This window comes from Felis catus, chromosome D1 (genome assembly GCF_018350175.1).
Source record: "Felis catus isolate Fca126 chromosome D1, F.catus_Fca126_mat1.0, whole genome shotgun sequence".
In the NCBI taxonomy this organism is placed as follows: Eukaryota; Metazoa; Chordata; class Mammalia; order Carnivora; family Felidae; genus Felis; species Felis catus.
Window position 1 is genome coordinate 56,917,892 of NC_058377.1, and position 22,014 is coordinate 56,939,905.

The 22,014-nt window shown below is 54.2% G+C and overlaps 1 protein-coding gene across 9 annotated transcripts in view; it reads left to right on the forward strand.

The window, feature by feature from the left end:
• Positions 1-22,014, forward strand: part of ARRB1 (arrestin beta 1) — a 76,044-nt gene that overhangs the window by 47,529 nt on the left and 6,501 nt on the right. For 3 of the 9 annotated variants that reach the window (XM_023239428.2, XM_023239426.2, XM_006936922.4), the window contains 14 exons: positions 3,869-3,899; positions 5,349-5,409; positions 6,889-6,933; positions 7,735-7,931; positions 9,210-9,269; positions 10,117-10,184; positions 12,443-12,578; positions 13,436-13,520; positions 13,960-14,032; positions 15,094-15,231; positions 16,414-16,497; positions 17,738-17,761; positions 19,965-20,035; positions 20,787-20,838. In XM_023239428.2, the coding sequence (XP_023095196.1) occupies positions 3,869-3,899; positions 5,349-5,409; positions 6,889-6,933; positions 7,735-7,931; positions 9,210-9,269; positions 10,117-10,184; positions 12,443-12,578; positions 13,436-13,520; positions 13,960-14,032; positions 15,094-15,231; positions 16,414-16,497; positions 17,738-17,761; positions 19,965-20,035; positions 20,787-20,838 (1,125 nt within the window). Of the gene's footprint in view, positions 1-381; positions 916-3,868; positions 3,900-5,348; positions 5,410-6,888; positions 6,934-7,734; positions 7,932-9,209; positions 9,270-10,116; positions 10,185-12,442; positions 12,579-13,435; positions 13,521-13,959; positions 14,033-15,093; positions 15,232-16,413; positions 16,498-17,737; positions 17,762-19,964; positions 20,036-20,786; positions 20,839-20,988; positions 21,058-22,014 lie in introns of those variants that run through there. The other 6 variants (XM_045038719.1, XM_045038720.1, XM_023239429.2 and 3 more) reach the window with 5 other exon arrangements.

Sequence of the window (22,014 nt, forward strand, 5' to 3'; positions counted from 1 at the left end):
CGTGAGACAAATGTGGGTGGTCTCCAGAGGCTGGAAAGGGTGAGGAGAGAGATTCAGCCCTGGAGTCTCCGGAAAAGAATGTGGCCCAGCCAACATCTTGATTTTAACCCAGTGGGCTACATTTTGAACCTCTGAACTACAAAGCTGTAAGCTAAGTATATGTTGTTTTGAGCCACTAAATTTGTGGTCACTTGTTACAGGCTCCACAGAAAACTAATACACGCACTAGCCCTTAAATGCTTCTGCCTGGAAGTGACATGGGGGCACTTCTAGTCCTATCTCATTGGCCAGAGCAAGCCACATGGGCATGTCTAATTTCACAGGGCTGGAGAAATTTACCCAGCCTTAGAGGGAAATGGAATATTGGTAAATATAGTAATATCTACTACACCCTTGTTATCTGTGTCTCATGCTTTTATCTTCTATTCTGTAAATGCTGGTGGCAACTCTTTAAGTTGATTTCATTATCAGCTAATAGGTTGTGACCCCCGATTCGTAAAACACCGCTCTATAAGCCCTCCTCTGCTCAAGCCTCGTGGAACACATGACACGCCCTAGACAGAGCTGATTGGTCCGGGCGTGGGGCACCTGACCCAAGCTGATCAATCAGATTCCTTTCCTGGGAATTTGGAATTGGGCCATTCAGCCAGTTAACAGTGAGAAGCTGAGCGAGAGGCAGAGTAGAAACAGGGTCGGAGTGAGAGCCACATGCAAGCCAAAATGATGGAGGAGCAGAAAAGCCCTGAGTAAGCAGAGAGAGTTGGTCCCCAGAGACCATGGAGCAGCCGACCGGAGAGCAGCGTGAGAACATGCAGCCCCAGGGGGAGAGGTGGAGAGAGAGCAACCGCCTCAAGGGCTGATGGCTTCCCCGTTCCTGACTCCAGCACTCCTGCGTTCTGCCTGCGCATCTTTCCCGTGAGATTTTTGTCTCCTTCTCATACCCCCTCCTCCTTTCCTCCAGCCACCCTTGTTGGGTTTCTGTTCTTTGTCTCCAGTGAGCTTTAATTAGCGAGGACACCACTGGTATTTCTCTTAGGAGACCCGGCTTTGACTCTGAGAATCAGGCTGGCGGGGCATGGATGGGTCTCAGGGGCGAGGCAGAGCCAGCCATTCCACAATCCGGAAGTTTGGTTTCGACCGCAGTCTTGCACATTTTGTGCCTGTGCTTCGCAGTAGACCAGCAGAAGCCATCCATATGGTGCTGCACAAGGGCAGGGCCCGATGAACTGGAAGCACCCCCCTCCCCGCCCCGGGGTGGGGTCAGGAAGCCGGTGGGTTGTTTCACGGAGGGCTTGGCTGGGCAGCAGAGTGGAAAGGATGTGGATTTTGGAGACAGAGTTCACCTCTCAGATCCTGAATTTCCTCATCTCTGAAATGGGATTGTTGAGTGGTCAGCAGTGTTCTGGGAAAAATACTCAGAGGCATGACTAGGGCGGAACAGGTGCTCAGGGTATGGGAAGCTGCTGTTGTTGTTTGAAGAAACCGTCGGAGTCCCAGCTTCCTGAGCAGGTGGCCCCAGGGACTGATTGAGTTATCGGGACATTCCCCACCACTGGCCACGCTTCCTGCCCTTGTGGCCCTCGTTCCCCTTCTTGATCCTTACTCACCCTTTCATCTCTTCCCCCTCCCCTCCCCAGTTCTCATTCCTCCTCTTTTCTGCTTTTCCCCAAAGCTGATGAAAAACACTTGCTTTAGGAAAGCAGCAGTGTTGGCTCTAAAGGGCCCAGCCTCTAGACGCAGACGGAATCGGGTCTGAATCCTGACTAGCCTCTTGCTTGCTGTGTGTTCCTGGACAAATGATCAGGTGTCTCTGAACCTCAAGTTCATTATCAGTAAAGTGGGAGTTATAATGCCCATTTCACAGTGTGTTGTAAGAAACAAGTAGGCACTCAACAAATGCTAGTTCTGTCTTACTGCCCTTTCTCTTTCCGTCCCTCCCTTCTTGACTGTCACTCCTCCCAGCCTGGCCCTCAGTCCCCTCCCGTGGTGAGGGTGCCCCTTGGCCCTCTCAAGGATCACTAGAATGGCCTTCCCTGACTCAGTAATTTCCCTGATTCAGTTATAACTCAGGCAGTTGTGATCTCTCCTTTCTGTCAGACCCCAGGCTCTTGAGAGTTAGACTGAGGTTTCTGAAAGCAGTTGGGGGTCCCTGTGGCCCTGTGGCCCTTCTCTGGTCTCCTCCGCAGGTCCACTTGGGAGCTGCTGGTTCAAACCATGTGATCTGTATTTTTTCTCACTTTAGCAACTATTACACCCCAGCTGACTGTGGCATTTTCACACTCCAAACACTGCTAAATATTTATAAGGAGGAGAAAAGCCCAGAACCAGGGGAGGTGGGGGAGAGATGCACCAGGCCCTCCTTACAAGCCAGGCTCAGACCTGTCTGTGGTCCCTTGGGCCCCAGAAGTTGGAGGGGGTGCTGTGGAGGCCGCACAGGGCCACCCCCTGACACCCCCCTGGGAGGAGCAACTGTCACTGTGGCACTGTGGGCCTCACCCTGCCTTGCCCTGGATACCTGCTGCGCCCCCTGCCCCTGGGGACCCATGTGGGTTGTGTGGATCCTTCTGGGCCTCTTGTGGGCCTGCTCCGTCCCTCCACTCCATTGCTCTGTTTGTGAGTTTCTCTTTGTGTTCGTTTGTTTGTTTTTTCATCTCTCGTTCCATCTGTTATTTTCATGCCTGCAGGACAGCATCCCTCTCCCCTCCTCTCCCTCCTCCCCTCCCTCCCTGCTCCCTCCTCCAACACCTTCTCTAGTCTCTGAGGCTCTGCCTCTTTCATTTTTCTTCTCTCCTCCCAACAGTGTTGTGAGCAATTCTGGGGCTAGATGATGGGGGCTAGGTGAGGGGGTCTCAAGCTCCCAGGCCCAGCGGGGAGAGAGGATGGGGTGGGGGCGCTGATGGGGACCACAGTGTGCTCTAGAAGGCCCAGCAAGCACTTTGCAAAGGTTGGGGGCCGCGGGTCTGCCTGATGCACATCCAGTGCTCTGCTGTGTGGCCATGGGAACATCTCCTACCTTTCCTGGGCCTCAGTTTTTCATTTGATTCCTTCACTCATTCATTCATTTACCCACTCTACTAATATTTGTTGGGTGCTTGCTACCTGCCATGCATGAACACAGATTTATTAAATACCTACCAGGGACGCTGTTCTAGATGCTCAGGTCAGGATATTTCAGTGGAGAAGAAAGACCCCAGATCTCTGCCTCCTGGACCTGACATGTTAGCAGTGCAGACAAACGTAAATTAGCAAGTCGTTCGTGTAGTAGGTTAGCCAGTGGTGAGTGCTGTGGGAAAGAAAATAGAGGCAGAGGAGGAGAGGAGGTGAGAGGGGAGGCCACAGTGAAGCCACGTCACAGAAAGGCATGGGGCTGGCAAGCAGATCTGTTGTGGGGACCATGCCCAGGAGAGTGGACTGCCAGAGCAAAGGCCCTGAGGCAGGCCCCACCCTGGTGTGTTGGAGGCAGTGTGAATGGGGGGGTGGGGGAGAGTGGGAGGTGAGCCCAAGGGTAAAGGAGGCAGGGGACACCACACACAGAAGCTTTTCCTCTGCCTGAGCTGGGAGGACGTTGAGCAAATGAGTGGTATTCTGTGACATATCTTTAGAGACTCCCTCAGCCTGCTGCGTGAGGAGGAGGCCGAGGGGCCATGGCCAGATCCAACAAAAGCTGTGACGGCAATAAGGGAGGTTTGGGTGGGCGCCGGGGGTGCTGGGATCTGATTATGCCAGACGCTGTTCTGGCTTTCAAGGCTTGGATGGTGCCTGGAAGCCCTCCAGGCCCTTGCCCTCTGTCCTGCCCAGGGAAGGCCCGCAGGAGCCTTCCCCTGGTGGGATGCGCTAATCCTGGCTTTCTCTTGCTTTCTGTCCGCAGGGTGTTCAAGAAGGCCAGCCCAAATGGAAAGGTGAGTCTGTGACAACCGCGCCCCAGCTCCTCCCTGGCCCCAAATGCTTGTCCTGCCGTGGCCACTTCTGTTGCCCATGCAGGACCCCACACTCCCCGGTCTGTCCTTAGGAGCTATCCACCTCAGGGAGAGGGGCCTTTCGGGAAACTTTTCTGTCTGCGGAGGGTAGTTCAACTCCCCCGGACTTTAGGGAGCCACTGCTCTGGTTTGAGATACAGCCTATCATAGACTTCAGTGTGAGTGTGATAATTAGACTAGGCGTCAAGGGCCTCGGGGGCACTGATTCCCCTGGTGTGAGAGGTGCCTGCAGCCTCTCTACTGAACCCTGCCATCACCTAGTTATCCAGGGCAGCTCCCAGGGTCTGTCCTGCTTTCTTTCTTCCCACAGGCTGCAGGCTCCATCCTGCTTTCCTTTCGGTTCAGCGTGTAGATATTACTGACATCATTCCTTGTCGGGTGCAGGCCAAGCCGGCGGGGACTGGGCTAGGGTGTTCCAAGACAAATAAGGCACACCCCGTGCCACTCACGGTCAGATGGGGGAGGCAGGCACAGAAACCGGTCATTTCAATAGGAAATGGCAGGTGTGGGATAAAGTGATGCCCAGGGGCTACGGGACCCAGCCTGGGCAGTCAGGGATGGCTTCTCTAAAAGGGATGCCTTGTCTTCCAGGCAAGACAGGGTGAAAAAGGGCATCGTAGGCATGAACGTAACTCACAGGGCGTGTGGGGGAATGAACAGCAGTTGAATCTGAGTGCCAGGAGGGAGGCAGGGGGAGCGGGAGCCAAGGTGGGACAGGTTGTAGGGCTCAGGAGCCCGGACTCCTGGGCTGGCAGATAGTACCACGCATGCTCCCATGTCTCCCTTCGTGCCCACAGCAGACATCGCCAGTCACTGCTCACCCTTTCCTGCTGAGCCAGGATTCCGCCTTGGAGTCCTTCTCCACCCAGAGGCCCAGGCAGCCCCCATCTATCAGAGTTGGCATTTGGAATGAAACCCATTTGTCATCTTACCTCTGGGCCCTGGGAGCCATTAGAGGGTTTTCAGACGGGAGTGGCATCATTAGATTTGCATTTTAGGACGACTGGTCTGGCCTAAGGAGAGGAGAAGGGTCTGGAGCTTGCGAGGCTGCAGGCCACAGACCATCAAGGGGGCTGGTGCGTCTGGTGTGCCGTCCTCAGTGTTCTCATCTATAAACCAGGAACACTGACAACTTCTTCATAGGGGTTTAGGATAAGCAGGTACTTTCAAAATTGTACAAGGGTTTGTTGATATTAGGGCTGGAGCTCGGGTCCAGGTCCAGTTAGGACTTTAATGTGTGTTAAGGATGGATGGGTGTAGGAGTTTCACAGGCAGCTCCCAGGTTCTCCTCCAGAGCAAGGGCCAGTGGCTTTTCAGGATGTGTCCCCCAGGCCCACAGCTGCTGACACCCCCCGTGCTTATCTTCCCCAGCTCACTGTGTATCTGGGAAAGCGGGACTTTGTGGACCACATCGACCTCGTGGACCCTGTCGGTGAGTCCCTGCAGAGGCCAGGGAGGAAGGCGGGGGAAGGTGGGGCCGATCCGGCCGCTTCTAGAGAGGGTTTGTTAGAGCCACCTAGGAATAGCTCTCAGGTCTCCAGAGGGGCCTAGTGTCAAGAACACGGTGTAAGCGGTTTCCTGTGTCAGTTGGCAAACATTGACCACATTTACCGAGCAGCCCCGTTCCCTTCAGTGAGGACCATGTGAGGGGAAAGTGTGGGCGGGTTGAGGGGAGAAGCAGGCAGGGTGGCCTCACGATGATGATACCAGCCGCCACTCAGTATAAGGCTTCTTACACGCCAGACACCTTTAAGTCCTGGCTCCCACTTCCCTCCCCCAAGAAGCCTTCCCTGACTGATACCTCTGGTTGGGGGAGTGCCCTCTCCACTGATTTGTTTACGGAGTCCCTGGTGCTCAGGCACAGAGGGAATACCCATAGTAAGAGGAGGGGAGATGCCCGGCAGGTTCTGGAATGGGGTGGGCATCTCCTGGCCAGGTATCCCTTGGACCTGCCCAGGACCAGGATAGGACCAGGAGCCCTCTGGCACTCACTTCCAGATGTGGCCTCTGAGATTGCCAGAGAGATTGCTGTAAGGCAGCATCGGGGGAGGGTGGCAGTGGGCTAGAGTTGGGGAGAGAGAATTTTCTTGCTCAGTGGGTATGCGTATGGTTGAGTAAAGTTTGACCAGACGTGACCAGGAATGCCAGGCCAGGAGGTGACCCCTGAGCCAGAGTTTCTGGCTTCTTGGGGTTCTGTGCAGAGAAAATGTCCTTTGTGTCCAGCTGGACTCCACTGGGTCAGGGCCAGGCCATGGGACATTTTCCGTGGTATCGCATGAACCAGGCACCAACTAACCCTTTAAACATATCAACTCACTTAGTCTTCGCAGGAGCCCTGTGAGTTTGGTCCTACGGGATCACAAGTCCCGATCTGCAAATCCCAAGTCCAAGAAACTCTGGAAATCTAAACTTGCTCATACGTTTGACGTGGGATTCACTTAGACGCAAAACCTGACCTGAACCCACAGGGAGCTCTTTACACGTTAGCCTCTTGATGAAAATATCCATGTTTCCCTGCCGAGGTGTTAAGGCGTTTGATCATGGGGCCCCAGATCCTGCAGAGGGTATTACAGAACAAATGGAAGGTGTACCATGGGGCCTTTCCACGGTTCAGAACCTCTCAATTCTGAAGTATACCTGATTGTAGGGGTTTCGGACCCACATCATCATTCTTATTAACAGAGAAGAAGTAGAGAGGTAGCGTGCCCCAGGCTACCAACTGGATCTGTAAGGCCGGCCTGAGGGCAGGGGTTGGGACATGGTAGTGCTGTCCCCTAGGTGCAGGCCTCCCCATTTCTCTCATGATACCCAGCAGACAGATGGTTGGGTTTGGGTTTGGCGTGGTGTTTGGGGCTCAGGAATGTGAGAGGTCAAGTTGGGAGGGTGTGCTCACTCTGTGTCCTTCTTCCAGATGGTGTGGTCCTGGTGGATCCTGAGTATCTCAAGGAGAGGAGAGGTGAGGTGGTGGTCCCCACCTCCAGCCCGTCAAGGGGCCTCCTGTTCCCCACCGACTTCTAGCCCAGGGCTTCCCTGAGTCCCGGGCAGGACATCAACTAATTTTACGGCCCTTCCCTGCCCAGCCCCCCTGGCTCTTCCCTTTACAGTTCCAACAAGCATCAGAGCAGGTGCCCTGGCCTCCTCTGGCCTGGGGCGGCCCACTTAGGCCCATTTTGGGAGAACCTTTTCAGTGCCCTGAGCACTCTCAACGTCAGTATATCATGACTGCTGCAAGGCTGGGGCTGCCCAACAGGGCAGGAGTTAAGGTCTCATTACAGGAGAGAAAATGGAATCCCAGGGAGGTGAAGGGTTTGTCCAAGGGAGACACTGGGTGGGGGTTGGGCTGGGACAAGACCCTGTGCCTTCCAGATACCACCCAGCCCTTATTTCCCCCTCCCTCTGCTCTCTCCAGCCAGTCCCTTCCCCGGCCCCACCCTCCCAGTCCTGCCAGCCTGTGCCAGCCCTCACCAACCCTGTCAGTCTCCTGTGCTCCTCCTCACTTCCGCTGGCCAGAGTGGGGGGTAGGGAAGGACAGAGCTGGTCCAGCAGTCAGCCCCCACCTCCTCCCAGGGGCCAGGCCCGAATGGCTCTCCCAGGGGGAGCCAGTACCCCCATCCCAAGGGCAGCACAGCCCTCCCCACAGGAGCTTCGGGACAGACCTATGAGCTCCAGTTGGGCCGATCCCAAGGCTCAGCTGGTGCTCTGGGGGGCTTGCTCGCTGCCCTCCTGGGCCCGTCCTCAGTGCCCCCTGCTCCCACAGTCTATGTGACACTGACCTGCGCCTTCCGCTATGGCCGGGAGGACCTGGATGTCCTGGGCCTGACCTTTCGCAAGGACCTGTTTGTGGCCAACGTGCAGTCCTTCCCGCCGGCCCCTGAGGACAAGAAGCCCCTGACACGGCTGCAGGAGCGCCTCATCAAGAAGCTGGGCGAGCACGCCTACCCTTTCACCTTTGAGGTTAGGGACCGCCAGCCCTCTGGGCAGGCACATGGGGGCAGCTGGGGCGGCAGCTCCATGGCACTCAGTTTCTCAGTGTACATTGGGACCTGGGGCACTGTCACTTACACTACCTGGTAAGTGTCTCTTCTCTGGCCACCACCAGGGGCGGCACCTTACCTCTGGGCTACTCCTTGGACCCTCCTGTGTCCAGGTCATTGGCGGGAGAGAGTGGGGTGGGGAGAGACTGTAGGGAAAGAAGGAGCCCTTTCTCGCCCCTGAGTTATTACAAAGACTGTCTCCTCCCTCAGACCAGCTGCCCACATGGCCCGGCTTCAGCCCAGCTCACAAACCAGGGGTGGCACATAGTGATTTCCCTGCTCTGCCACTTTGCTGAATGGAAAGACTCCCAGATGCTGGATTTTCAAATCTCCTGTTTCTCAGACTCCGATTCTGTGATTCAGTGAAATATCCTGGCTTGCTGGGAGGTTAGAGCAGGAGAGAGAAAACAGTCATCCTCTCCGTGGTAGATGTATTGGTTTCCTGTAGCCGTGTGACAAACCACTGCCAGCCTGGTGGGAATTAAACACGGAATTAAAACACAAGTTATCGTCTTACAGTTTGGGAGGTTAGAGATCAAAAATGGGTCTCACTGGGCTGACATCAAGGTGTCAGCAGGGCTGCGTTCTTTTGGGGGCTCTAGGCCTTGCCTTTTCCAGCTTCTGCAGACCACTCACATTCCTGGGCTCAAAGCCTGCCCCCCTGTCTTCAAAGCCACCAGGAGCCGGCCAGTCTTTCTCACAGCCCGACACTCTGACACTGGCTCTCTTGCTTCCTGCTTCCCCTGCCAAGGTCCCTTGTGACCATATCGGACACACCTGGGTAATCCCCGATACTCTCCCCATCTCAAGATCCTTAACTTAACCATATTTGTAAAGTCCCCTTTGCCATGTAAGGTAGCACAGTCACAGGTTTTAGGGATTAGGATGTGGACATCTTTGGAGGGGGGTGGGTATTATTCTACCTATTATAGTCTAGGTGAAACCCTTCAGGTAAAGAAAGACCCTGAAATCCTTGGCTTTACTGGAGGGGCCTCTGGCCCCATGTGGGGCATCCTTGTCATGGTCTGATGGGGGAGACATGATCTGTCCTCTGGAGCCCCGAGTCTGATGGAAGAGACATGGCCTGTTGCTAGGGACCCCCGATCTGCTGAATGTGCGTGGGGGTGATGGGTGGGTGACATGGGGAGGTCAGTGGTGAATGTGACAGGAGACCTATTCTCGTCTGTTCCCTTAACAGATCCCTCCGAACCTCCCATGCTCTGTGACATTGCAGCCGGGGCCTGAAGACACGGGGAAGGTGGGTCACCTCTCTCGGAGCATTTCTCTGGGTGTAGGACGTTTGTATCCCCAGGGCCCTGGCTTTCTCTCTGCTAGGTGCTGGAACCCTCTGTGTGGAAGCCTCCTCGTGTCTAGGCCACTTCAACACCACCTCCGATAAGCAGCCCCTTCATACAGGGTGGCTGATACTGTGTCATCCTCACCCCCACATTCAGTTACGTGCAGTCTGTCCTGGGCTTGTTGGCTGTAGCAGACCCAAAATATTCTCTGGACTACCACCCGGCCTCACAACCTCACATGGGGGAGGTGCCTTCGTTGTGGCTTCACAAGTGGGGGAACTGGGGCTCAGAGAGAAGTGACACCTCCAGTGTCACAGGCCCCAGATCTCTGAGCCCCAGTTTCCTCATCTGCAAAATGGAGACAATAGGATGCACCTCCTCATGGGGTTGGGAGGGTGGAGTGAGACACTGAAGCGCTGTAGGGTCTGCACACAGTACGTGCTCCCCAAACAGGGGGGCTGAGGCACCCGCTGTTATTTCCGGGTGGCTGCCTTGGTGAGGGCAGCCGCCCAGACCAGGCAGGTGTCTGGAGAGTGGAGCCCAGTGAGGGCAGTTTGGGATGTCCAGTGTCGGGGGAGCTGGGAGAGCTCTGCGGGAAGGTCAGATGGGGGAGGCCGCCGCAGATGGAGGCGGCAAGGCACTGGGGCTGAGCACAGGGCCCCTGAGTCAGGCTGAGGGGTGGCCAGGCTGTGGGAGTCTGGTGTTCCCATCCAGCGTCCTTGTTTGTAAAATGAGAGGGTGGGATGGCTGTGCTGTCGGGACCCTGCCCGCTCCAAGGCCCTGTGGTCAGCAGCCCCTTCCCCTCAGGCCTGTGGTGTGGACTATGAAGTCAAAGCCTTCTGTGCTGAGAACCTGGAGGAGAAGATCCACAAGCGGTGAGAAGGGCACAGCTTCCCTCCCGGGTGTGGGCTGCCTGCTGGCAGAGGGAGGGAGACAGGAGCAGCAAAGTCTGAAGAAGAGATAAGTAACAATACCTGGAAGTGTGAGAGGAGGGGCCACACATTCCAGCCTCAGGAACTCTGAGAAGGGCACTCTGGAAGGCCGGCAAGTCATGGAGGGTTTCCTGGGGGAGGTGGCTCAGTAGCCCTGGCTCAGGCCTCATCATTTTTTCCTTCACACCACTGTACCTGCCTCCTCCATCTTCCTCCCTGCCTCTAGTCTTGCCCCGCCAGGCTGCATGGCTTTTTATTTTGTTTTGGAAAGAAACACAAGATTTCAGATTGTTTTTAACAGTGGACAAGATTTTTCCCAGCCACCCTGGAACCCACCCCCCCCCCCCGCCCCTCACCCCCACTTCCCAGTTCTTCTCCTGGGAGGCCATCAGCAGGTGGTAGTTGGGGTGGGTGGGGGGATGGGGGGATGTGGGGTCAGTGGAGGCTTCTAAGCAAGGGAGGGAAGTGGAGTAAGTGAAGCCCCCACCCCCACCCCGGGGAAAGTGAGGAGGGTGGTCAGCCCACGTGTCAGAGAAGGTAGTGCTCTCCCAGCCAGGCACAGCCCTGGGCAGACAGTCTAGGCTGGCAGGCGGAAACAGCTGGCCCTGACTTCTGAGCCGGACTGCCCAGCCCTGCTGTCATGCCTGCTCCTCCTCCAGGCAGGCCCTGCCCAGCCTCCTGGTGAGGCTGGTCTCAGCCCCCGACTCTGATGTGCTCTGCCTCCCCAGGCACAATTCCTCCCGGAGGCTGGCTGAGGGAGGGGCTGCAGCTTCCTAGGGCATGCGCTGTGTTTGCCATCTGGTGGCCGAAGGGTGTATTGCAGGCATCTCTATCTTCAGCCTGGGAAACTCCTGAGTTTGGGGAGATGGGACCCTTCTCCCTGGCTTCTGTCTTCCTTTTCTTCTGAAGACCCGAGACCAGGGGAAAGAAAGGGGGTTGTGGGTTTTTGAAGGGGCCTCACCAGACCAAGGAAGAGGAACAACACTGAAGGCCACCACCCTCACCCCACCACCAATGGGACATTTTATGTCCATACTACTACTAACTGCTGTTACTAATGATATAGCAACTGTCATTTATCAAGGGCCAATTAAGGGCCAGACACTATTCAGAGTGATGAATGTGTATGAACTAATTTAATCCTCACAGCAACCCTGTGAGGTAGGGGTGGCTATTATTACCATTTTCCAGATGAGGAAGCTGAGACCCAGAGGTTAATTTTCTCAAGGTCATACAGCTAATAAAGGGAGAGCTAAGGCCTCAACCCTGGCTGTCCAGTTCCAGGGAGTGGAGGTGAGAAACGGGGGTGCTGCTGGCATACCCAGCATGCCACAGACGCTGCCTCACTGGGTCCCATCCCTTCCCAATTCTTGAGCTCTCCCTCATTTCCTCCCTGAGTGCCTGTCACCTTCATTGAGCACCATCTCTTCTCTGGGCCTCCATCTTCCCACTGAGTCTCTGTCCTCTTCACTGGCCAGCATCCCCCTGACTGAATCCATACCCCCCCCCCCACTAAAGCCCATCACCTCTCTGAGCCCCCATTTCTTCATGGGGCCCCTCTGTGTATTTTGATTTAATAGATATTTGGCGGACGTTTGTTAGATGGCAGGCACTGTCGTAGGTGGTGAGAACACAGCAGTGAACACTTTAGATACAAAATGTCCTTAAGGAGCTTATGCTATTAGGTGACATAAGGGATGCAGGAAGTGAAAACATAGTCCCTTTCTTGCCATCCTGCTGGCTACCAAGACACAGACCCACATGAAGTGCTTCCATGGGGTAGTTCACTTTCATGGTGTGGGAGTTCAGACCAGGAAATCAAGTGAGCTGATCCAGGAAGGCTTCTTGGAAGAAGAGGTATTGAGCTGGACCTTGAAGAAGGAAGCAAATGAGGGCAGAAGTGGGAAGAGGGTGTTGCAGGCAGGGGCTCAGTGCAAGTGAAGATGTAGAGAAAAGACTAGATAGACCATCAAGGGTGATAGTGAGGAAGTGGGGGTGGCTGCAGACACAGTGGGGGAGGATGGAGTGGGGCCAGGTGGCGACTCTGAACACAAGTGGCCTGTGTTAACCTCTGCGGTTTGGACGGATTCTAAGGCCATGGGGAGCCATGGCAGTCTCTTGAGCAGGAAAGGGAGGATCCCAAGGGAAGGGGATGGAGGCAGGTGACTCTGGCTATCTTTCGCTCTGCCCATCTCCATTAGGAATTCCGTGCGCCTGGTTATCAGGAAGGTTCAGTATGCCCCGGAGAGGCCTGGCCCCCAGCCCACAGCTGAGACCACCAGGCAGTTCCTCATGTCGGACAAGCCCCTGCATCTAGAGGCCTCCCTGGATAAGGAGGTAGGGGGTTTAGACTTGGCAGGGGGTGGGGGCTGCTCTACTGGGGCTGGGACCTCAGATCCCAGGTCTTTCATGGCCTCTTGGGCTCCTCGGGTAGGAGCTTCCGCCCCCAGTCCTAAGGCCACAGGGTTCAGGGAATCTGAGACCTCCCTTGGGGGATTTGGGGAAGCCTCTGGGGGTCCAAAGGAGCGGCAGAGTGGGGCATGAGCCTGAAGGGTGCGATTGACTTTAGAAGTCAGGGTACCTCCCAAAGGGACCTGGGTTCTGGCCATCTCCCCTCACCCCTTCCCCCTTTTGAGGTGTGGACACTGCCCTTTCATCTCTGGGACAGCCAAAGGCAGGTGCTGGGGGCATGATTTGAGATGAGGTCCTTCAGTGAGTTCTTAAGAGCCGGTTCCCTCAGTGAGCAGGTCAGCTCTTCCCCACCTTTCTCCTGCTTCTTTTAGACCCTCCTGTGTCTAAAATTCCTGGCACCCATTGTGAGCAGGGACTTGATACATCACTTAGTCCAACCCCTCCATTGAATAGAGGGGGAAGCCGAGGCTTAGACCGGTCCAAGGTCACGCTGCGCTCATCCTTCATTACTATTGTTTTATTGCTCTCATTATTTCTGGTGACCATGTCAGGACTGGAGCCCAGGACTATCACCTTCTAATTCAATCAAAAATCCCACAAAGGAACTGAACATGCCCAGTGACTTAGCATCAGTGGGAAGTGGCTGATGAACTTGAGGCCAATGTCAGAGTGGACAAAGTCTGGGGAACCCTAGGAAATGTGTGTGGGGCCTCTTCTCTCTCTCCCTATCTAGAGCTTTAATACTCTCTGGTCCAACCCTTCTCCCTTCTTACCCCTCCCAGATCTATTACCATGGAGAACCCATCAGCGTTAATGTTCACGTCACCAACAACACCAACAAGACAGTGAAGAAGATCAAGATCTCGGGTACCCTGGGCACAGGGCCAGCCCAGGGGGGCAGGCAAGAGGGAATCCACCCAAGGGTTGGGGGTAGCTGAAGCTTCTCCCCTTGTTAACTTCTGGCCTGCAGAGAAGCCCAGGGCCTGCTCTAAGCCAAAGGGTAAGGCTTTTGAGGCTAGTAACACAGGCTGCTCATTGGCCAGGTAATGAGTTTACTGCTTAAGCCACCTACTCTTAGGTTCCCTAGGTTCTGGGCAAAGCTGTCCTTGAGGGAGATGTTTGGTAATGGAAGGGAATGGGTGAGTTTGGGCTACCTCTTAGGTAGAAGATGGGGGTGGTCTCTTGCAGAATCCCCCAGTGCATTCTGGCCATTCCTGGGGCTGAACATCCTCAACTCAAGGGAGCCTGGCTTGCCTGGGAGCTGCACCCCTGGCTCACACCAGCTTGTTTCCCTCTTCCTCCCCAGTGCGCCAGTATGCGGACATCTGCCTTTTCAACACAGCCCAGTACAAGTGCCCTGTGGCCATGGAAGAGGCTGAGTAAGTGAGCACAAGCCCAGCCTTGGATGTGTGGGACTGGGTGGGAAATGAGAGGTCCTGGCTCCGGTTACAGGTGCAGATGGCTCTTTTCCACCTGGTAGAGGGCTGGACCTCAAATTTTCTTGCCACTCACAGCAGCCTTTTAGAAAACATCCACTTGATTTAGCTACAGGAAAATGCATGTGACAGTCAAGGGAAAGACCTACTTAAACTAGAATGACCAAATTAAAGCTAGTGAATCTAAGGGGACTAGGGTCATGACTACACTGTACCAGAAACCTAGACTGAAGGAGATACTTTGCTCCGAGCTTCCTGGCAGCCACAGCAAAGAGGGGAAGGCACTAGGTACACAGCATTTTTTGTCTGATAAAGGAATAATCCAGTTCATTGGGTAAAAGGGAGGGTGTGTGGGAGGGTAGAGAATATATTTAAAAAATTTAGGTGTAATTTAACAGAAGACCATGGGGGAGGGGAAGGGGAAAAAAAGATACAGAGAAGGAGGGAGGCAAACCATAAGAGACTCTTAAATACTGAGGACAAACTGAGGGTTGATGGGGGGTGGGGGAGAGGGGAAAGGTGATGGGCATTGAGGAGGGCACCTGTCGGAATGAGCACTGGGTGTTGTATGGAAACCAATTTGACAATAAATTATATTTAATTTAAAAAAATTTAGGTTTGAGGACAGCATGGAATCTTGTCCCAAACCTGTTAGCAGCTAAGTCAAGAGGAGAGATCTCAAGTGAAACATCTTTTCTTACCTAAAGGAAGTAGATGCTCCCAGTAGAAGACACATCTGTTTAGTTTTTTTTTTTTTTTTTCCTAGCCCTGCCTCCTTTTGGGAGGCAAGTGCATTTCATGTAATTTTTCATGCGTGTGTGTGTGTGTGTGTGTGTGTGTGTGTGTTTACATGTAATAGCAATCAGTACTTTTGAAAGTTAAAAATGTGTTTTAAATGTTACTATATGATCTTGGAGATGTTCTGGCTGGGCTGGGGGCGATGGCTGGGGATTGGCTCTTGGGGGGGTGGGCGGTATTTCCACACCCGCCTCCCTTCTTCCCAGTGACACAGTGGCACCCAGTTCGACATTCTGCAAGGTCTACACACTGACCCCCTTCCTGGCCAACAACCGAGAGAAGCGGGGCCTCGCCTTGGACGGGAAGCTCAAGCATGAAGACACGAACCTGGCCTCCAGCACCCTGTGAGGACCCACCCTCCCTACTCCCTGCCCCCAGTGGGTCCACACCCACCTATTCCCACCAGTGCCAGTACATGGTGTGGTTACCTTCTCCCCAGGCATTGTCCCTGGCCCATCCTCAGGAGCTGGAACTACAGGGAAGCTGTCCCCTTACTCCCATCCCTATCCAGGGGTGACCAGAGAGCAAGCTGGGCCCCTAGACCCAGCTCTCTTAGTCAGTGCTGGGATCTGCTGGCTTGCCTAGGGGAGGGCAACCTGGAGAGACTTCCTGCAGGAGGCAGCAGCTCCTGACCTAGGGTCTACAGTCATATGGGGTGTGTCCCTGAGGCAGAGTAAGGCTGGATTCATCCAGCAGGAGAGGATGAATCAGAAGAGGGGTGGGGAGTCTGGGAAGATGTGGACAGTGAGCTGGGCAAGACCACATGGAAGTGTGGCCCTCAAAGGCAGGGATCCCAGGGCCATATGATCACTCTTGCCTCATGGTCATCACTGACTCTGAGGCTACCTGCTTTAATGGAGACCTGGGGTGTGGAGAACTCAGCTTGCCCTATCTGCCGAGGTCCGGCCCTTCAGTGGGGCTTTGGCCTGCCTCTGCAGCAGCCCTGCCCGTGACTCCCGGTACAGACCCTGTGCTCCAGCCACACAGTTGCTCACATGCACGTGCTGGCCACTCACCTCCAAGCTTTGGCCCTCTTCCCCTTCTTCCACCCTGGCTCAAATCCTAACTGACTTCAAGACTTCCAGACTTGAGGGGCCACCTCCTTCAGGGTCTTCCCCGCTACCTCCGCCCCACTGCCTTGCCAACCTCCCTTTTTCTCTCTGAATTCCCTGCCTGGCGAGCCCTTTGTGCCCCACGGGTTGCTGAACAGTGAGAGAAGCAGACTCCGTCTATCTAAGGGTAGAAAGAACCTACCGCGCTGCTGGGAGTCAGGCCCAGGGAGGAAAGGGGCTTGCCAGGTGTGCACAGGGAGTGAATTTCACAACCAGATGTGGGACCCAGGGCTCTAGGTTCCTACCCGCTCAGGGCAAAGCTTACCTTTCTCATATACAGAGCTCTGTTTGCACACGGTGGCTGAATGACCCAGGAGAGGGATGGATGGCTGCTGCCCCCACTGCACCCTACCCTACCTTGTCTCATCTACCCAGCCATCCTCCATGAACCTGCTTCCCTATGTCACCTTGCAGGTTGAGGGAAGGCGCCAACCGGGAGATCCTGGGCATCATTGTTTCCTACAAGGTGAAAGTGAAGCTGGTGGTATCTCGGGGCGGGTAAGTGTTCTAGCCCAGCCCAAGACTCTAAGCGCAGAGGGGGGCATCCCTGACCACCCACAGCCCACTGCCCCATTCTGCCTGTTTGTCGGACCTTTTAGCTGCAGCCACCAAGAGGGTAAACCGAGCTGGAGGACTTCCTGTTTTTTCTCTTCCCCCTTCATGTTCCTTTTCCTCCTCTTCTGCCCCCTTTCCCTCTCCTACTTCAGAGACTTTCAATCCCTTGCCTGCCCTCTCCATGTTTCTCTCTTCCTCCTCCCCCTCCTCCTCTTCCCTATCCCTGTCTGGGCACATGGGGTTGTTGTGTGGGGGAAGATTCCTCAGAGTCTGTGCTGTGGGATCTCCAGAGGGTTCTGTCCCCTCATCACATGTTGGGGCACAGCACCCACCCCTGCTCACGCACATGCTGATCTGCTGAGGACATGGCTAAAGGGGCTCAGAATCCCAGAGCTGGATTAGGGATGTTCTGACTCCCATTTGACAGGTGGGGAAACAGAGGCCCAAACCATTCTCCACACATTTCCTGAAATCTCCTCCCCTAATCTCAGGTTGTAGGCTGGGTGCTGGGGTCACTGCAGTAGACCAGACATATTCCCTGCCCCGGAGCACAGTCTAGTGGAGGCTCAGACACAACTTTTCCCCACAGAATGGGCCTGCATGTTGTTAGAAACCTAGAATTAGGATTTCTAATTTGTCACAGGGATTTTTTTTCTTGTTCATAAATGTCTATGAAAAGATTTGAATGCTAATGCCATTAGACATCGAATCCCCTTTATTACTAGAATGTGCCCACATATTACAGGACATCTCAGAACTGCAAACCCCAAGTCCTGTGCCCTGTGGCTCTTGCAGGATCCACAGTCTGCCTCAAGCTCTTCCTTGAGGAATCCTCGGTGAATCCCAGATTGATTTCTTCTGCCATCAGAGAGGCCTCCCCAGGGAGGGCAGCACAGGGGTCAGTTTTTTTGTCTCCTTTGCAGAAGAGGATCCTCGGGCTTAGTGAGGCCTCCTGTCAGGAGATTCGGCTGAGCTGAGCCTGGATTTCAGTCCCCCAGGCAAGGCTAATGCCGTTTCTGTGTATCTCTGACTGAGGTTACAGCCATGCAGTGGTGGGTGGGAGTGCCTCTCAGGGTCTTCCCTACCCCTGTGGGCAGCAAGGTGATGAATGAACGTACTTTCTGTTTTCTTCCTCTCTGAACTCTCTCCTGACCACTTCTCCCGCCTCCTCTGACCCACCCAGCCTGTTGGGAGATCTTGCATCCAGGTAAAGTCCCTCCCTTCAACCTGATCGACCCACCTTCCTGGAGGGCCCAGAGATCCAGAAGTGCAGGGCACTGGGTTGGAAGGAATCTTAGCAGTCACTTTCGATTGCCAGACTCAGTCATGTGCTGGGACTAGAACCCTCCCCAAAGGGACGAGGGAGATGCAGTTTCTCCTTTAAAAACCTTGCCCTGTTCTTCCATTCCACCCAAGAGATAAAAACCTCTGCAGACAGCAAGGTCAGCTTCGTTGATCTGGGGAATAGCCCCGTAAAAGTCTGGCATTTTGGAGAAATGCGGGTTTCGTGGCTTCCAAACTTGTACACTAATGGGAATTAACTGCTGGCCATGCGCTGCTAACGAGAGGTCCTGGGAAGATCTGCTCTCCTTGTAGCCAGCTGGATCCGTGCGCATTCCCCAAACTGCACATGCTCCACATGCAGTGTTTTTGCCTCCTCCTGTCACAAGATGGCAGTATTGTTCATCCCAAGAAATCATCTATTTGGAGAAGTGAACTTAATTCAATTCAGTTCAGTACAATTCAGCAAAGATTTTCTGAACCCAGGTTTGTGCTCAGCTTTGTGCTACATGCTGAGATCCCACGGAGGAATCAGACACATCCCCTGCCCTTGATCACTCAAGGCCTGCTGGAGTTAATGTCTAGATTCTTCCACCCACATCCTGTATGGCTTTAATGAAGGTTGGCAAACTCATTCTTCCATTCTGATAGTTCACTCTTCCAAGTGAATCTGGAAAAGCAATCCCCTTTGCATTGAAAAAAAAAAGAAAGAAAAGAAAGAAAAGAAAAGAGAAAAGAAAAGAAAAGAAAAGAAAAGAAAAGAAAGAAAAGCCAGACTATTGTAATAGCCTATGAATTGCCCATGTTCCCACTGAGGGGAAGTAATGATTCTGGCAGGTACCAGTGTCACAGTTCAGTCAAACCTTTTACCTATATCATCTGCTAGAAGTTCTAATGGTTCTCAAAGGTAAGCATTGCTCTCCCCATTTTCCAGATGAGCTCAGTGAGACTTGAAGATGTAAAAGTGTCCCTCCCGGACAGTGCTGGGGCTGGGAACAGACCTTTCTGGTTGCACAGCCAGTGTCCCTGCCCACTCTGTTCCACTCTCCCTTCCTCCCCACCAGCTGGGCTCTGGGCAGCAAGGTCAGTGAGATGAGGCTGTGCCTGAAGGTGCTCACTGTTGGCAGGGCCTCCAAGGTGACAACATCCCAAGCTGAGAGGAGAAGCTTTCATGGCTCTTTCTGTAGGAGTGGAGAGCAGAGGATGGATAGGAATCACCACCTCAATTCTGAGCAGTTATCACTCATTGGGCAAGGATGTCAATTATGGAGTCAGAATCTTGTCACTTCCCATTAATACCTGTGTGGCCTTGTGCAGTATTATTTTTCCTCCTTGTGCCTCGGTTTCCTAGTCTGTATATATGCTATACTAATGGGGTTGTTGTGGAGATTAAAGGAGCTACTCTAGAATAGTCCTTAGCACAGAGTTAGCACCATGTGTCTGCTCTTGTTACTATTCTGTTCATCAGGGCCAAGGGGAGGGAGGTCCTGGTCAGAAACACTGGGTGTTGGTGGCACCTCCCCCTGCTCTTCCCTACCACCCAGTCCCTCCGCCCCTACAGGGCTTCAAGGCTCTATGCACAGTGTAGATAGCCCTGGGGCCTGGGCCAATACAACTTGAATTTGATTAATTGACCTCAGCAGTGCATCATCCAGATGTGGGGGGCTAAGACCACAGGAGCACTTTTATAAGAGTCTCATGGAGATGTTGGGAGGTGGGACTGAGTCGGCAGGAAGGGTTGTGTTAGGGAAGGCTGGGCTGGCTGTGGTGATTTGAGGCCTGCATAGTCCCAGGACACCTCTGGGAGCACCCAGGGACCAATGTGCACAATGCTCTGGGCAGTCCTTTCCCCACCCCTGTGCCTCCTCCCAGCTCATGAGAATCCAAGGATCCTTCTCAGGAAAAGGGGAGGTTTCCATTTTTTTTTTTTTGAGCCAGCAGAAAAGGGCTTCTAATTCACCTCCTAGAGAGAGTAAAGCTCAGAGAGTGGCAGAACTGGGGCCTGAGCAGATTTCCTGCCTTAGCTGAGACCTACCTCCTCTGACCATAAAATAGGGCATTGATAGGGCATTGAGTCTTACAGCCCGAGACTGGGCTCAAGGCTCACTGGGTCTGGGTCTCTGTTTCAGTGATGTGGCCGTGGAACTGCCCTTCACCCTAATGCACCCCAAGCCCAAAGAGGAACCCCCACATCGTGAAGGTGAGCAGGATCTGTGGGTCACTGGAGTGGGAATTTGCAGGTTGCTGACCCCATTCTCCACCAGTGCTGTGTTTCCCCATCATCCCATCTCACTCTGGGTTAGCCTTCAGGCCTGGGTTACCTTTTTCCACAGCTCCCCAGGATCTGTTGCGAGGCCCACACTCCTCTGTTTGCATCTGACTCCCCCAAGAGACGAAGAGGTCTGACTCCTTTGTCCATGGAGAGGCAGGCTGGGAGTGGAAGGGTCAATGACCAGATTGGTCATATTTCCTTAAATCAAAGGCTGTTTGAGTTGAAAGAGACAACTCTATAGTATGTACCACAAAGAAAGAAAAATGTTCTCACAATTAAAGTATCAAATGCCATCGGTTGTAAAACATACCCCAAGTTCAGAGATGTGAAATTGTGAGGAAAAAAAAAAAAAAAAGGGTTGTCGTAACACTTCGTGAAAGCCCTGTACTTAAGAAAAGAATCTAAGTCATGTAGGAGACATGCCAAAGGAGTAGGGTCCAGAGGTTTTTCTGTTCTTCTAGAACTACAAGGGGCCTCCCGGGCCTCCTTGGACCCTCCTGGACCTTCCTTCCTGCCTTTAGGATGATTTGGGGGTGTTTTTGAGATAAAGGAGCAACGCTTCTTCCCCACTTCCCTTCTTCCGTAGCCCTCCCCTTTGCCCTGGAGTGGGGAGCTGTACCCACCTGCCCCTGTGCCCACTCACTACTAACCCACGGGCGCCCGCCCACCCTGTGTTTAGTTCCAGAGAACGAGGCGCCAGTAGATACCAATCTCATAGAACTTGACACAAAGTAAGCCAAACCCTGCCTGCAGACGTCCGGGGGGGCGGGCCTTGGGTGGTGGGCGGGGCGATGGGATCATTTGCATATATGCTTATTAACCTCTGAGGAACAGCTGATCTAACCCCGTCTGCTGAGAGCCGCCTCTGCTCGCCTCTTCAGCAACCCGCTTGCCTGCATGTGACTTGAAGGACCCTCCGTGCCTGTTCCTCTTCCTCCTGCCTTGGTGGGGTCTGTCTTCCTCCCTCGTCCTTGCACGTCCGTCCGTCAATCCGTTCGTCCGTCCACAGCGCCTGCTCGGCTCTCACAGGGCTGGTTCGGTTCGCGGCCCTGGGCTGGGGCTCTCCTGCCCTGCCAGCGCCCAGCCGGTGGAATCAGGCTGCGGGGTGGGGAAGGTTCTGGGGCTCTTGTTGCTTCTGCCTCCTGAGGACCGATGCGGATTTCCCTGCGGTCAAAGGCCATCGCCTCACCGGACAGTGGCCCGAGGGGGAGGACCTAGGCCGACATGATGAACCACCTCCAGAGCCAAGCAGCTTTCTCTCTCCAGCTCCAAATTCACCCTTTCCTTGTCCCCCAGGGGATATTTGGGATGTGGTGTCTCAAGCCACCCCATGAGGACACCTCATGCGGCTGGCTGAGTTCTGTGGGGCGGGGGGCTTGGGTGGGCCTAAGTGTACATGTTATGTGATAGAACAGAACTCACTGTTGTTAAAAGCGGTCCTCAGTCCAGAAACCCCATTCAGGCACCTCCTTTCCCCACCCACCCTTCCCTCTGCCCCACTATTTAGATTGACTACCCCCAGACCCCATCCTATCCAAGATCCCTCAGGATAGAGCGTGAGCTGACAGCTCCCTGGAGAAAGGGCTCTTGTGGTTTTTTCTTCCACTAAGCCAAGCCCACACCATCCTGTGCAGATACAGGAATGCTTCCTGAGGGTAGTTCTTTGGATGGGTGGTGGGGTTTCTTGGGCCTGTTCTGAGGGATTCAGCATAGGCTATGAAACTACTGGGCCCGGCATCTCACAGTGGGAATAAGTTCTTCCTCTGGCCCCAGCCCGGCCACACTGCACCTCCATCCCCATTTGATATCCGCCTCGCATCCCCAAATCCTTAAGAACTGGGTCACTTCCCAGCCCTCAGGCAGGAAAGTCAAACCCACGCCTCCCTTTGGTATTTCCACGACTAGCT